Source organism: Cariama cristata, unplaced genomic scaffold, assembly GCF_000690535.1.
Source record: "Cariama cristata isolate BGI_N322 unplaced genomic scaffold, ASM69053v1 scaffold33556, whole genome shotgun sequence".
Lineage (NCBI taxonomy): Eukaryota > Metazoa > Chordata > Aves > Cariamiformes > Cariamidae > Cariama > Cariama cristata.
Window position 1 is genome coordinate 1 of NW_009624377.1, and position 15,824 is coordinate 15,824.

The 15,824-nt window shown below is 46.0% G+C and overlaps 1 protein-coding gene across 1 annotated transcript in view; it reads right to left on the bottom strand.

Moving 5' to 3' along the window:
- Positions 1–1,288: 1,288 nt before the first annotated feature.
- CDK12 (cyclin-dependent kinase 12) overlaps positions 1,289–15,824 on the bottom strand; it is a 24,525-nt gene continuing 9,989 nt past the window's right edge. Inside the window, 12 exon segments of the mRNA XM_009703161.1 lie at positions 1,289–1,721; positions 2,602–3,057; positions 4,849–5,063; positions 5,835–5,966; positions 6,570–6,686; positions 7,202–7,279; positions 8,668–8,769; positions 9,313–9,369; positions 10,276–10,465; positions 11,289–11,459; positions 12,104–12,243; positions 13,789–13,965. Of these exon segments, the coding sequence (XP_009701463.1) occupies positions 1,690–1,721; positions 2,602–3,057; positions 4,849–5,063; positions 5,835–5,966; positions 6,570–6,686; positions 7,202–7,279; positions 8,668–8,769; positions 9,313–9,369; positions 10,276–10,465; positions 11,289–11,459; positions 12,104–12,243; positions 13,789–13,965 (1,867 nt within the window). The 3' untranslated portion in view covers positions 1,289–1,689.

The following is a 15,824-nucleotide window of genomic DNA, read 5'->3' on the forward strand; positions in this document are numbered from 1 at the left end:
TGCGCTGCGCTTGCGAGATCGCCTTCGGACAGAGGCGGTTGTGGCGGCGGTCCGGGGGGCTCGGGGGGTCTCTTCTCTGGTGGGAGAATGCGAGGAGGACATGCTGTGGAAGGGTTACTTCTTTTAAACACCATCTTAAAGCATCACGCAAAACAGATATAAATACATTTATACAAAAAAAAAATCAAACTGCCTAGCGAGACAGTCTGCTCGCTAGGACGCACTGGAAAAGAGGGGGAGAGTTTTAAAAGCTGGCATTCGTTGAAAGATCAACGCACACATTCATTAACATTTTCCCCATACTCGCCCCGTCCCCACGCACCCAATGAGTCGGCAACAGCTGTCCTAACACATGGGCACCCATGGAGGGAATTCCTGCTCTCGGATCAAAGGCTAACGCCGGGCGGGAGACAGACGTGGAGCCACACGACAGCACGTGTTCCCCAAAAGCGGGGTCTCCCGCTGCAGAGGGATGCCGTGCCTTACTGCTCCGGTACCAGGCTCGCCAGCAGCTAGGCAGCTGCATACTGATGGAGCGTGGCCTTGACGTATTGGTTTAGAAAAAAAACCACAAAACCCAATGCCAAACCCACACGTACCAGCTCCTGACTGCACCCACAACAGACTGCAGGGAGTGGGAACACCCTCCCGTGTCCCCTCTTTGCCTCTTACCAGAGCCGGCTCTGCTTCACCTGGTTTTTGACTGTTTTACAAAGTACATTTCCAGCGTACAGTCCAAAACAATCTCAACCCACAAATGCAATGTACAGACCATCCTGGGGCATGAGAAAAATCCTTTCCCCGCCTCCCCACCCCCTTGTCCCCCTCCCGCTCCAGACCAGACCCAAAGTCCCAAGGATGTCCCTTTCAAAAGGGCCCCTCCTAGCAAGAACAAAAGGACCCTTCACACACACCCCCACCATCGCCACGCTCTCCCTACTCTGTACGACTGCTTTGGAGCCGGGAGGAAGAACAAAGCCACCCGGTGAGGCGGTGGGAAAGGGGCAAGCACAGCCCCAGCCCTCCCCGTGCTAAGGCAGTGCCAGGGCCCGAAGTGACGCTGCGGAGGGGAGGACGCAGCTTCCCACAGGACGCAATCGGCGCCCGGTGCCGACTTCACTCACAAAACCAGTCCTGACTCCTGCAGAGCAACACAACTCAACTGACTCGATCTCGTTCATCGACAAAAAGGATTGGCTACACGGTGATTAAAGTTATTACTGGCGATGATGTAAGAGGCCACGAACACCTTGTTTGAATCAGATCCTCAAATCATTTGCAAAACTGCTTATTAAAAAGGTCAAACTTTATTGTGAAAACCAGTAGTCTTCCAGGACCACCCCTCCACCCGTATCAGTCAGTCCACTTTAAAACTAGATTGTATTTAAATCCAGAAAACAATCTTCAGGTAATTTTAAAGCCAAGCTGATTTGGGGACAGCATATCATTTAAAATAATTATAAACAGAGAACAGTGTTATTTAATTGATTCTGCTCTACAATAACCTAGTTATCTTCCAGTACTAGGGAAAAAAAAAAAAGAAAAAAAAAGCACGATCACAACTGGCTTGTGGTGGGCGGGTGTGTTGAAGGCACGAGAACACAGCACGTTCAGCTACATTGCAGAGGAGTTGTGTATCGGGCCAAAAGAGGCTCCCTGGAGAGTCTGAGACATACTCAGGAGGCGCTTCTAGAATTTGGTGAGGTCGTCACAGGATGTTGCTAATAATTCAGAAAAATCAACAGAAACAAAAGACATGGAGACATTTACACTCACCTTTGAAAAGGAAATCCAAGAGTTCACTGATACAATCAGATCTTTTAAACATGCCTCTTAATTGCTCTACAAGAGCCAGCCAGGTTGGCTCAACTTCAGAAGTCGCTGAATTTCAGGACTCTCAAAACTCAACTTGAAGTATAACCAGGCACAACGAAGCTGGATGCACAAGTTTTATGTACGCAACTGCCACCATCCCTCCCTTCCAGCACTCTCCAGTATTTCTGTTCTCATGTTCTTAAAATCATCTCTGCACTTTTTTTTTTTGAGAGGGCAGGACGGGAACGGTGAAAAAGAGAGTTGGGACGAACAGTAAGATGGGAAAATCTGCAGAGATTCAACCTCCTGTGCAAAAAAAACTACCTGAATGCATAAACTGATTACTAGGGGTATCAAAGGAAGAACTGACACTCCGAGTTCTCCTTTCATTTTTGGGAAAAAACCCAAAACCTTTAATCTTCACTGACCCATTCACAGTGGAGCACTAATGGATTTTATACACTTTGGAGATGTGAAGCAGAGCAGTAACTATTCTTGTGTTTTGGCCTTTTGCAGTTGTTAAAACCTCCTGAGCAGTCCAGCACTTACCGCAGGGAGGGGGTCAGTGTCTTTCTCAGTCTTGAAATCTGAGGCTTGACCACATTTCTAGCACCCAGCACCTTTCCTTCCTCCCATCCACACCCCTGGCCTCCCTCTGTCACAACACTCAAATGTCTCAGTTCCTCCCGACCACAATTAAACTAGAGGCACTCACATGGAACACTTTAATTGTTCCAACAAGTGCGTGGCATCCCAGATGCACAAGCAACAGTCGTGATTATTTACCTGTACTTTCCTCCGGATGCACTGTAGGGGTTTTCCTTGGCCCCTGTTGCTCGCTGCTCTTCTCCCCGTTGCTCTCCTCCAGGGTTATAACAGGCTCCTGGCTCTTCATCAGCTGACTCAGCAGAACGGCCAGCACGTTCTGCATATCTCCCTGAGTGCTGGCTGTTTCTGGAGTCGCCTGCTCCTCTGGTAGCTGGGCCTCTGCGGGTGGCTCTTCTATGGCTCCCTCTGCTGCCGCTGCTGTTGCCGCCTGAGACTCGTGCTGCTGAGCTGTGGCTTCTGTCAGAGCGTTGATGGACTGGTTGAGAGCCTCCAGCTGTTGCTGCATCTCTGGGTTAGAGTGTACATTCAACAGCTGGGCCATCTGTGGGACACTCAGATCAGTCTGGCTCTGCAGCAAGTTCAGTAAAACAGCTAGTTCGCTCTGATTCAGCTGCTGCGTGATTTCTCCAAGGCCTGCAGGAAACACAAGCAGCATCACAGGAACGTCAGGCAAAGCTACATCGCACTGGTTTGTAATCGTGATACTGCACATACCATTGAAAACCGCCTTCTCCATGTCCCCGGGGCAGGGGAAGGCACAGAGTCTCCGGGAGGAGGATTCCGGGATAGCTTCCTCAGATTTCCACCATCAGCTTGCCCCCTGCAGACTGCGGTCACCTCTGAACAGCACTGCAGCAGCCCCCCGTGGTACTGCACACACACTGCACTGGCCCAAGGCTACAGCTGGGTACCACCGTCAGCCACAGAGGGAAGCTTCTCCACTGCCCCCTCAAATCTACCAACATAACTGCTTGTTAAAATCAACTCAGTTGAGCCAAACCTCCCCGTTCCTCGGTTAGCTAACCGAGGGCATCCCAAGAATCAGACCGGTGCCACCAGTTACGGCAACAAGTCCGAGGACACGTGATGAAGTTTGGAAACCCTCAGCCCGCTTCAGTGGCAATTGGAGCAGCAAGTGCGACAGCAGATCAGCCCCTCCCAAGGCCCCTGCACCACGTCGCAGATCAAAAGCGCTCTCTCCTGCACCAGAAAGCAGGTTTCCCCGAGATGGAGCTAAGCTGCTGTTTGGGATGGAGGAAGGGTGTGTTCCACTGACGCAGCAAAAGAAATTAGGTCAAGCAGAAGGCAATTCCTTGCTGAAAGCTGGCCTGGGTTTGCAGAGGACTCTGTCCTGACCTGCAAGTATCCAGGTTAGTCTAAAATACAACCCTTTACAAAAATACATCACCTCCCTTTGCACCATGCTGGAGCAGAGCCTCCTGAGTGACAAGTGACAAGGGTGTCCCTTCACACTGACTTTGTAAGTCAAACTTTTTGGGAAGAAGGGTGCAAAGGTTTGGTTTTAGAAGCTTAAAATTAAGCTCCTCTTGCTGGTAGGCAACTAAGAATGTGACACTCACTTTTCTCAGCTGTTAATCCAACCACCACCTTTAGTCCATCTGCCATGTTTCATTGAACACATGGATTGTGCATTCCCTGGAGCAAGAACTGTCTTCCTTGTTACTTGTCAGCACATTTGACACAAATGAAGCTTTAACCCATATCTGGGTTTTTATAAGGCTTCTACAGAACAATCAGCATGGTCTGGGCAACTTTGTATATCTTTCTGTTCCCAGGAATCAAAATACCTCCCCTCCAACTATTTTTTAGACACAGGAAGGTTGGTTACAGTTTTGGAAACAGCGCACAAGTCCTGGTCCCATAAGTCTTTATGACCAAGCGATCTTTTCCGCAACAAGCAAAGTGCAATAACGTACACTTTTGTCCACCAGCCACTAGCCTGTTACATCCCACGCCTTTTCTTTCTGTGATTTGATCAACAAGATCAAACTTGAGCTCCTTTGCACATCCTTCACATGGCTGTACCTTTCAGCCTATTATCTCTTACTTTGCTGGCCTAAGTGACTCAACGATTCCTTTCATTATCCTCCGTGAAAGCATGCTTTGGAACCAATAATGTAACTCATAGAACAAATTCATACTCAGCTCATCAGTGAGTGACTTCTGAAGACTAGCCAGACTGCTCTGCAGCCAATAGTTTCCACAGCAGAGAGAAAAAAAAAAGAAAAATAACAGGGGCGGGCGGGGGGGAGGCGGGGTGTGGAAATCAGGATAGGAAGAGTCTGGAATGCCCTTTCTGTAGAAATAGAGGTGAAAGAACCAGACTTCTCAACACCCAGACTGGGGAGAGCAGGGAGGTAACAGATCAGGAGGAGCCTTTTACAGACCAGACTGGGCACTGACCTACTGCATCTCCAGCACCAGACTCCGTTTTGAGCTGGGCAGGCTGTGGGTGCACAGGACTGCTGCTGTTTTTGACAGTGTCTGTGCTTGTAACAGAGGTAGTTTCTTTCCGAGAAACTTTTGATAATGGTGGCTCCTCCACTGCAATCCCACTTTGCCGCTGCCGTCGGCGTTTCTTGCTCCACAGCTCGTGGCAATCCTGCCAGTGGGGAAGGCTGGAAGAGAACAACACTTAGCAGTTAAGAGACATGACAAGAAAACCGATTTAATCCTCAAAGACCACAGAAAGTTGTTAGTGCCATACAAGAAGCACAGATGTTCCTCTGACTGCAACCACACCACTAAACCAAGAAGAGGCAAGTCCTAGAACCAGGAAAGGCGGCACAATTGCATGTGCATCATTGAATTTGCACTGGGATCTCACCCCTGAGTGGACTGGGTTAGCTACAACACACACAAGCCCCAATGAGTGCAAGTCCGGGTGGCTTTAAGAAAGCAACTGCCTTCAGTAACTCTGAAGGAAACAGGAATCTCAAAACCTACTGCCATACCTGCACACAAAGCAGCTAGAGCAGAGTTTTATAGTCTGCTTGACTGGGAGTGGGAGAAAAGAGCTGCAGCGTGACACTGCTCAAAGGCCACTCTTCTAGTCAATTAACAAGCAGCATAAACGAGTTCCGGCCAGTCCTCCGTGGCACAGAGGACAGGGATATGCTACATGCTACTTTTGCATATCTTCCAACAGAGTTTTAGAGCACCTTACAAGCATTAAATTGAGCTTCATAAAACCAGCCTGTCATCAGGCAGAAAACCAACAGCACAGGAAGAACTATTTGCTCAGCCATATGACAAAATGGGCAGAGAAAAGAGCCCAGAAATCGTAACTTCATTCTGACTGAAAAAACACCAAGGCCAAGCCAGTGGCTCCTTCCCAAAGCTCATTAGCAGAGAGCCCACTGCGGCGGAGGATGCCAGCTGGAACTTACTCTGGAGGTGCCATTTTGCTGAGGTCAACATCCTTAAGGAAGTCACTCTGCAGGGCCTGTTCTGCTGTGCAGCGCTTGCCAGGGTCTAGCGTCAGCATGTGGTCCAGCAGGTCGAGAGCAGATGAAGGAATGCTGCGCAGAGAGTTGGAAACACGGCTGAGTTAAGGGGTTGTTCTGAACAGGGGAGAAGCCCACTTTCAGAGAGACACCTCAGGCCTAAGAGAAATCCACGCAGTCAAAATTTATTACTACGTGATGCAGCAGCTCAAAGACATCAACAGAACAGGCATCAGATATGTGATATTTTCACTCTGATTTTTGCCATTTATGAAGAGCAACTCTGCTACAAATCCCACAAGACTATTACACAATTATACTCTCCCCACCGAGAGTATGTCTCCGAAGTCAGACAGCCTCAGCACCGTAAGAATGCCACACTGTCAAGAGTGCTTTCGAGTGCAGACCCTAGCTAGAAGTGCCACAAGTGTGCAGAGGCAAGGAACCCCTCCGGAAGGCAGATCAGATATTTAGAAAGGGGACAGTGACCCCGTTCCAGCCTTCCCCAGATGGGAGAAGCCCTCCTGGAGAGGGCTGCCCAGTGGCAGAAGGCAAGAAGGGGAAGGGCTGCTTAATCCTGCCAGGCAGACAAGGGCCAAAGGATAGCAGATAACGCACACAACGCAACAGAAGGCCATGACCCCCAAGCAGTCACTTATCCTCTCTAAGAAAACTCACAAGGAGAACTCCTCACGCAGGCGTCTTCGGTATTGCTTCTTCGGTTTCATAGTGTTGAAGTAGGGCAACTTGATGACATCTGGCCATACCGCTGGACAGGGGCTCCCACAGAGCCGGCTGAGAACCAGAAAAGCAGAGTACAATCAGCAGGTGGAAGGCAGCGAGGAGAAGAGTCAACAACCCCAGTGAAAATGTTGCCTTTCTAAGCAACAGTAACCTAGGTCTGGGCACACTTCTATACCAATAACCTAGGTCTGGGCACACCTCAATAGAGATCAGATAACCCTCAGGTTAAAAAGGAGGTATCAAGAAGAGGAAAAATCCTTACTTTGAGTTTATAAACCACCCAACACAATACAATGAATTTTCAGCGTGAGATGCAATTTAGGTTCATGATTTTTTGCACTCAGCTAACAGCAAAGTTTAGTGAGGGCGCATACATCAGCAGGCACACACTTGATGGTAGGCATGGACGCCTAAATGCCTAACTATTCCCATTTGCAGTTACAGTCATTTGCTGGTCCTATTTTGCAGGCAGGTTAGAGAAAGAGGGCTCTTATAACACAGAGACTGTGTGCATGAGCAGTTTCTGCAGTACCTCTTCTCATAGGCATGCATGTGCAATGCTTTACCTGATTAATTCAAGCTGAGCCAGTTCCAGATTGGCTTGAAAAATAGGCTTCTTTGTAAACAGTTCCCCGAGGATACAGCTGGAAAGAGGAAAAGCAAGAGGTCATGACAGCAAACCCTTGGGATGATCGTTTGAACACTGCAGCATCTCTGTTCAGAAGCAGGTTTGCCTGAGGAGAGTTATTTGCATCAGGGCTTGTAGTTGAGAACTGACAAACTAACCTATGTGTACAGAGTCACCAATTCTACACAGCTGGGAAATAACGTTCACTAGTTGGTTGGTTAACATGTCACAGGCTTCACACTTTAACTCTTTGCAGGGAAAGGAGGATGTGTCAACAGCATGACAAGAAAAAGAGCCAGACATCTCATTTTCCTCCAGATTCAGCTCATTTATCTTTTCAGCTTTACTGGGGGAGATCTGCTGGCCCAAATTATCCTCAGCTGCCAGTAGCTCACTGTTTGTCACTGCCAAGCACAAAACAGAGCCTTGTACGCGCAACGTTTGTACGCGCACACAACATTAGCACAGCTAGAAGGGAAAGAAGAGAAGGAGGGAAAGGACAACTCTGACTCATTCAGGCCCTAACACCTACCCTTAAGCCTTCGGACAGGAATGACAATCGGTGCCAAATATAGCTGCGGGCTGATACAGGCACCTGTCTGCTGGAACTGGGCAACACCACTCATTCGGTACAGGACACTGAAGAGTAACCGGACCTCACGGCCAGAGTTTTCAGAAGTAATTATCAGGGCCTGACTTTCACAAACCTTTCTTGCTCGTGTACTAAGCTCTGCTGAAAGTTTACCTCTGAATATCACAATGGGAAGTACACACTTTGGGAAATCCAGCCCCACTTCTGAATGCTGAATCCTCGAGACCCTGGTTCTGAATCACTTGGAAAATGTTCCATCTTTGTGGCTGAACTGCCCAGACTCCTCCTGTTCACAAGGCTCCCTACACTACTAGAAACCTGAAATTTCTACTTTAAAATGTTTCCTAGATTTAGCTGAAAAAAACGAACAGGTGACAAACAGCAATCTGAAGAGCTTACAGAAAAACTCTCTATTAGGTCATTAAAACCATACACTGAAGCTATGACCAGCACAGAGTAAGCTTGTCACCTCTTCTGATCTTAGTAGTAAAACATTATCAAAGATTGGTCGGTTTGGTTTTTAAATAGTGAGAACAGGTATTTTTTAATGCTTTCACCTGTCAATACCAAGAAAAGTCATCCTAGGAGTTTTTACTAAATAGTATAGTTTTAGTTAGGTGACAAACACCTATTTCCTCCAAGCACAGACTTTTGAAAGCATTCCTATGCTGTCATAACACTCTGCCTAGCTGGAACAGATACGGCTTCCGAAATTAGCAAAAAATCAAAGGCCACCTTCCATTAGAACTGCTCTGTTCAAGAGCTGATGTTCACAGCCCCAAGAGGACAAAAGATACAAACCAGGCACTTACCCACAGCTCCACACATCTATGGCTGGTGTGTAGCGCTCCTCACCTAGCAGCAATTCTGGAGGTCGATACCATAACGTAATGACTTTATTTGTGTACGGACGGCTGGAATGCAAGATACAAAAACATAAACCGATGACAAGAGCCACAAACCCCTTACAAACTGTAATTTTTACTCCCAAACTGCAGAGTTAGGCATGTAAGTAGAAGCAGTGGGCTTTCAAGTGCCTAGGCTTCCATAGCACCTGCCTGAGTTAAATACAGCTGATGAGATATCACAGATTCTACAGGTCTGTCTGTGTGCACAAGACAGTAAGCTGTAGGTACCCAAGACTGAAAAATCCTGACCCGCAACAGGCAGTAGTAGGCTGCCATGACTGAATAGTGACTGATCTTAGAGCAAAATGTGGTCCACAGCAGGGCCATGGCAAGCAGCAAAGATGTTTTGGTTCCTTATCAGCTGGTTTGTCTAATGAAAAGCTATTAATATCAGCCAGGAGGAGCTGCATTATACCACTTATACTGGAAATCACTTCTCAGTCAATGCCAGGACTTCCAAGTGAAGGGACTAGGTGGATATTGAGAAGAAAGGAGCTCATCCTCCCTGTGTAAGCCATTTCCCCCTTCCACCACTCCACCATGCCTCACCTCTCCTCTGAGCTGTAGAGTCGGGCAAGTCCAAAATCTGCAAGTTTGATTTGCCCACTGAAAGACAAAAACAGTCACTGGTTTGAATCACAGCTGGGCTCACAGACTGCAGCGGTAAAAAGTAAGGAAATCCCCCCCCATGCAGTAGAAAGGCCTAACAAAGCAATATTTGCAGTAGTTACTTTTGGATATGCCAATCTTAATTTTCCAGATCCTATTTAATGCTTCAAAGAAACAAAAAAAAAAAGCGCAATAATTCAGTCTCATCTCTATCACAAACCCTTCCCAATAGGCCAATGTCCCAGAGACATTTTTTAGATGGATATCCAGACATGTGGATGCAATTATGCACAGTATTATTCTCACAGGCTCAAAGTTTTCTTATGGGTATCCAGATAAAGACTTGCGAATTAACAGCAAATGAATAATTATTATGTATTCTGTGATGAACTATGTTACAGCCAAACATTCCTATCTAGAGGAGAGAGAGCATTCATGGAGAACTGCTACTTCCTACCTTAACCTTCAATGGCTTCTCTGCATAGAAGCCCTTCCAATAAACAGTATTTTTGCTAAAATACCATGGACGAAGCGTACATAGAAACCCATTTACTTCAGGTCAACATGAAAGAAAGTTAACTGTAAGGAGCTGCAGAACAGTGAGCAGAGGGCCTCGCACGGAGAGGCCGCTACCGAGGGCAAGTTAAGCAGAAGGTTGTTAGGGCTGTTCACCCTTGCAGCAGGAGCTGTGTTCTCCGCTGGCAGCAGCACCCAGGAAAGCCGCTGCTTAATTATAACCATCCGTCACGCCACGGAAAGATGCAGGGTTGTATTCCTACAGTGGATCAACACCTCCTGTTCCTAAGCATATTCAAGGTGAAGACAACAACTGTGTGCTCTCAGTTGAACCCAGGGAGAGCGCAGGTAAGAGCTTGGACAGAAGGGTATCTACTCCCAGGTTACCTGTTGTTCAGTAAGATGTTGGAGCACTTAATATCTCGATGAAGGAAATTCTTTTTGTGACAATAATCCAGACCCTCCATTAACTGTTTCATGAAAGACTTGATATGGTCCTCTGAGAAATGTACCAAGCCAGATTCTAGCAGCCCCATTAGGTCATGGTCCATGTACTCAAACACAAGGTAAAAGGCACCTGGTATAATCAAGACAGAAATGATGTAAGACAAGAGAGGAGAGGCAAAGAAAAAAATAGATTCAATTGTTGAAATATTCTTTTTTGTGCACTCCTGAGCATGTTCTGCTGTGTTTCCTTTAACATAGTCTTGTGATATTCAGGGCTTACTGGGCATCCTAGAGGATTTTTCCCCCCTCTCAAGGGGAGAAAGAAAACCCAAACCAACTAAGTCCCTCTAACGCATCAAGTTGACATCTGAAATCGAAATATGCCCCCAAAATAAATTCTTTTGAAATCCTGGTCACACTTACCTATCTGTTTTGTTTTCTTTCAAGCTAGTTTGTAGAAGAGACTACTGCTATGTGTGGCTTGAACTGATGTTTGTGTGATTCCCTTCTCTCTCATGGAAGAAAAGGCCCCAAACAAAAGTTAGTGTGATGCTAGAACACCCTTCTTTCACAGGGACAGAAAACTTTTCACACTATTAATAAGTTTGTTGCCACTAATCAGTGCTAAAAGTAACCTTGTAAAGGTTTTTTTTAAATTTTTTTTTATTTTTTTGAAAAGACTCTTCTTTTGTGACTCTACAGGAAAGCAATGCATCTTTTTAAGCCCACGTCTACCTCTGCTCTGCAGTGCGACAACTCATTTTAACTGGAATCTATCCTTTGATGTAAGGCCAAATCCAAATGCCAAACTCGCTGGAACTATGTATCAAGGAAGAATGCAGAAAAGAAAATCTACAGCAGAGTTTAGATTTTTAGTTTTGCACTAAGAATAAACAAATGGAATTGCATCATCTCTTTGGCTAATCGAAACCACACCCTGCAGCAAATACTACCTTTGTCCTTCTTGAAATCCAGTGCATCTTGTTTGTCCGTGACAATTTCCTTCATGTTAACAACACTGCGGTGGATCAGCTGCCGAAGGATTTTGATCTCGCGGATGGCCGTGATGGGGAAGCCTTCCTTTTCATTGTCCAGTCGCACCTTCTTGAGAGCCACCAATTCACCTGCCAGAACAAGCCAGCGTCAAAGCCTCTCCGCAGATCACTGCTAACAACTCTATGGGTTTCCAGGGGAAAGTTGAAAGTAGCTATGAGCACAGTCAACATTCACCAAGAAACAGCAGAGGCAGCTTTAGTTACCACCCTACCACAGCTTTAGTTACCTACCCTACGGCTCAAGACAGATGACACCAGCGCTCCTCCTAATCTGCTCCAGCAAGAAGTCACACAGGTGAACATAAACTTACCCTGGAAACCATGCCAGTCCCTTTCACAAGCTCTGCTACAATAAAGTCCAACAAAGGCACACTTAAAAAGCAGGGGGTCAGCTGGCATCTATGGCTGCCACAGCTACAATCACCACGATCGCTTGCCCACATGTCAAACTGTACACGCAGGGCACACAATTTCACAAGCAGAGAAGGCAGCTGGGCACCAACGCCCAGTTAGGATTTCAGAGCTTCTGTTCTTTTGCCCCTTTTGAGAGCACCAGATGTAAATGTTTATTCCAGGGCTGGAGCCATTTCTCGTTCTACAGGTATTTGTCATTAACGGGCAACACCACTAACATTGGAAGGGGTTTTAAGCACACTCAGAGTAACAAGGCCTTAAAGAAGTGGAGTCAATCTGAAGCCACTTGGCATCCTTACCTGTATCTTTGTCCTTGGCTTTGTATACCTGCCCATATGTCCCTTCTCCAATAATCCCAATGATATCAAATTTGTCCACGCAACGCTTCCCCCAGTCGCTTTCCGTCTGTCTCCTTTCCCCATACCGAGGACAACAGATTCTGAAAGAGCGAAGAGGACTGTTAGACACCCGGGTGCTCCGCCTGGCCCGCCATCCCACAAATGCACGCCCGTTCAACTGTTTTAAGCTGTACTCTCAAAACAAAAAGCAAAGGTCAGACACCCTGTCTTTACACTCCTACCGAGTGTTCAGTAGAGTCCGAAGAATTATGCTATATAGTCTCAACTACTCCAGATACAGGCACTGCTGTACAGGAACATCACCCTTCTGTTTCATGCAGGTACTGAAGCGTGCCAGCCAGAGCACTCTCACTATCAGGTCTTTTCACTTCAGTTATGTGTTTATCAGTGGCATACGGCTAACGAGCAATACACTGTTCCTCCTGGGGAAATAAGGAGGACAAATAGCAGGGAAGACAAGCAAAACGGCTATTATGCCACCTCATTTCCACAGACTTTGAGGTGGCAGAAGCATTTTCCTATAGCCTACCTGGGGCACGCAGTTAGCTACACAAGTTTCTACAAAGATCTCATTATATACTTTTAACTAGAGTAGCTTGAAGGAGAACCAAACCAGTATCTTTATCTAAAAAAGACCAAAGAACTATGCTACAGTAGGACAAAAAAAAGAAATCAGTGTTTGGAATCTTTTGCAGATACACTGGAGATTTGATTTTTATTTAAAAGAAAGTGTAGCTAGCACTCTGTGTACAAAACGCCAGTGGAGCTCGTTCAACAACTGCATAAAGTTTGTTATTGGGGAAGTTCTATATGCCTTGCAACATGACCAATCCTTCAGTTGTGCATGAAGAAAAGGTGTAAGTCTCCTATTTGGAATAATCAACTTCCAGAAGCACCAATATATAGGGATACTCATCAGGAGGTTTCTTTGGACTCCAGGCATAGCTAAATCAAAAGATGAGAGCGCTTTCAGGGTAGATGTGGCTTGAGATTGAGTATGACACCTTCCAGCAATTTCTACCCTTGAAAGGGTCAAAAGGGAAGACAACAGAATCCATCACAGCTTCAGTACAACGCCCAAACCATAGTCTGTTTGGTGCACAATTTACCCAACCTCCTCTTCTTCCCAAACAGCTATACTGTTAGCTCTCAAATAGATGGGGCAAGTGGCCTCCCACTGTGAGCAATCTGAATAGGAAGCAACCCACAGGAAACAGTTAATATACCATAAGAAAAAACAGAAATATGAACTTGTTTTCTCCACATTTCACTTCCCTCATTGAAGACAGCACTCAAATGAGTCTGGGAACAAAAGAATTTTGATACAACTGAACTAAGTCTGGCTAAAGATTTATAAGTAAGTGCATGTTAACTCTTCTTCCCATCTGATAAATAGTGGGGAGGCTGCTGAGGGCTGGCAAAGCAGCTGCCAGGTTCAACTTAAAAAATGACTGCACTTTCAACAGTGCCGTCTCCACACAGAGCACAGGGGATGCGGTCAGCTCTTCTAGGAGTGCTGCAGTACACCCTGAAACCTAAAGCTTTGGAAACCTAGACTGACATTTGTGTGAAGAAACAGAAAACCTAACAACTCAAAAAAGCAAAAAAAAAAAAGCCAGCCTTACTTTGGTCTCTTTTTGAACGGTTGCTGAGGTGGTGTGGCTGCCTTTGGTTCCGGGGAGTCAGGAGGAGATGGATCCCCTCCAGGGAGCTCTGGAGGGAGCGGGAGGTCCGTGAGTAAATGTCGTGGTCTCTGCTCTCTATCTTTCTTCACAGGTTTTGGAGGAAGAATCTCTTTTGGACTAAACTCCGAAAAGTTAATACAATACAAAAGTCAGACTTAACAGTCAATCAACAAACAAACAAAAAAAGCCTACTGTACGACAACAGCTCTCTATTTGAGAACATAAAGTTAGGAGTCCGAGTTTAAAACAAAACAGCCTTAAATTTTACAACAATAATACATCAGGAAAGAAACACATTAGGTTTGAATGCACTGTCTTCAAACAAACACACAGTTCTGCAACTAGAACTTCCTCCATTTGCATAAATAAGTAGTTATTCTGAGTTTGCTGCAAGACAGTTCAGGTTATCAGCCAGCACCCACTTTCCGACCCTTACTTCCTCTATTTCGTCCATTTATCATAATGAAATTAAACGCATGACTTGTTAAAGACCACTATAAATACTAACCCAGAATTAAATGTCTCTACATAAGTAACTTCTAACTTCTTAGCAAGGACAGAAATGTAGCTCTAACTTGTGAATATTGCCGAGAAATCAAAAGTTGACTTTTTATTTTTCAGAAATCAAATTACCAATGGCATCAGAAGCTTGGTTTAGATTGGCAAGAGTCTCATAAGCAGAACCTAATTTCTCTCTCATGTATGCAGCAGGGTCTACTCCTAGGTCTGAATAGCCAGGAATTCTCCATGCAAATCTCCGCTTCACGAGGAAAAGAAAAAGATTAAGAGATAGGAACAACCTTCCAAGGTTCGTTTTTAGGACAGCCAGCAGGAGGTTTGCTGTTTGTCAGCATCATCAGGTCTAAGGCTTCAGCACATAGAACTCCGTGTAAATGAACGGATGGAAGTGGGTCATTTTCCCAGTTTCTTTATTAGACACTGCCTAATCTGCATGACAATCTCTTGTGAAATATAGTTAACAAGCAAGACGAAGGGTACTATTCTGGCACTGAGCTCTGACATCTTCTGTAAAAGATGGGGAGCAATCTTATCCCACTGCTAAGAAGTCACCAGGTAGCTGCAGAACTAATTGCACGTCACACCAGCCCAGACCTCGGGAAGAAAGCACTCACTGACGGGCACTATCACCAGCAGTACCTACCCCAGAAATAACAGAAGTGGGAGAGCTGAAGCTCACCCCCCATTAACTGCAAATTCTTGGTGTGCAGAATAACACCCATCTGGGTCACTTCACCAGGGCAGAATCCATGTTAAACCTCAGAAGAGGTTCTTCAAAGCGGGATCTAAACAGCCAGGGCCTACAACCACACGTAGGAGGCAAGAGGTTTTGTTCCAGCAGGGCAGATCAGCTACGTTTGGCTTGCTTTATGGCTTTCATAGGCGTATTTGAAGCACTGATCTAGTGTCCAGTTCTTACTGATTGAACGTTCACAGTAACAGAAAAAGCAGTCGTTTCACTTTGTGTTTAATCCACTTCTAATTGGCAATGAATTTGTTCCTGATAGTATTTAAACATCTAATACACACGCTAAGCTTGGGCCCTTTGACCCTGTCAAAAAGATTCAGCCCTTTTCCAGACACACATCACAAGCCAACTTCTTTGCAAGACTTTCTCGGGAAGGGCGAAGGTGTATTTGTAGGTTTAACCTGCAGGTGCCCAGCCTCCCAGGAGGTCCCTTCTCTCCCTCTCACCCAAGAGTTACCATCTTCTCGCCGACACACTGTTATCTGTGCTGAGTTATGTACAGCTTAGTTAACCTATTTGCACATCAGCACTAGTGCTACTTTGGACATTTCACCAGGCTTTTCTCTCAAAGCGAGAAAGCTAAACAGACCCTTCAGAGTCACCCAAGCAGAAGTGAACGCCAAGTGTGAATGCCAACCGCCTAACAAAGACTCCTCGAAGCTACCTCCCTTCTTCCCCTCCCCTAAAACAGCAGGCATGCAACCAGTAC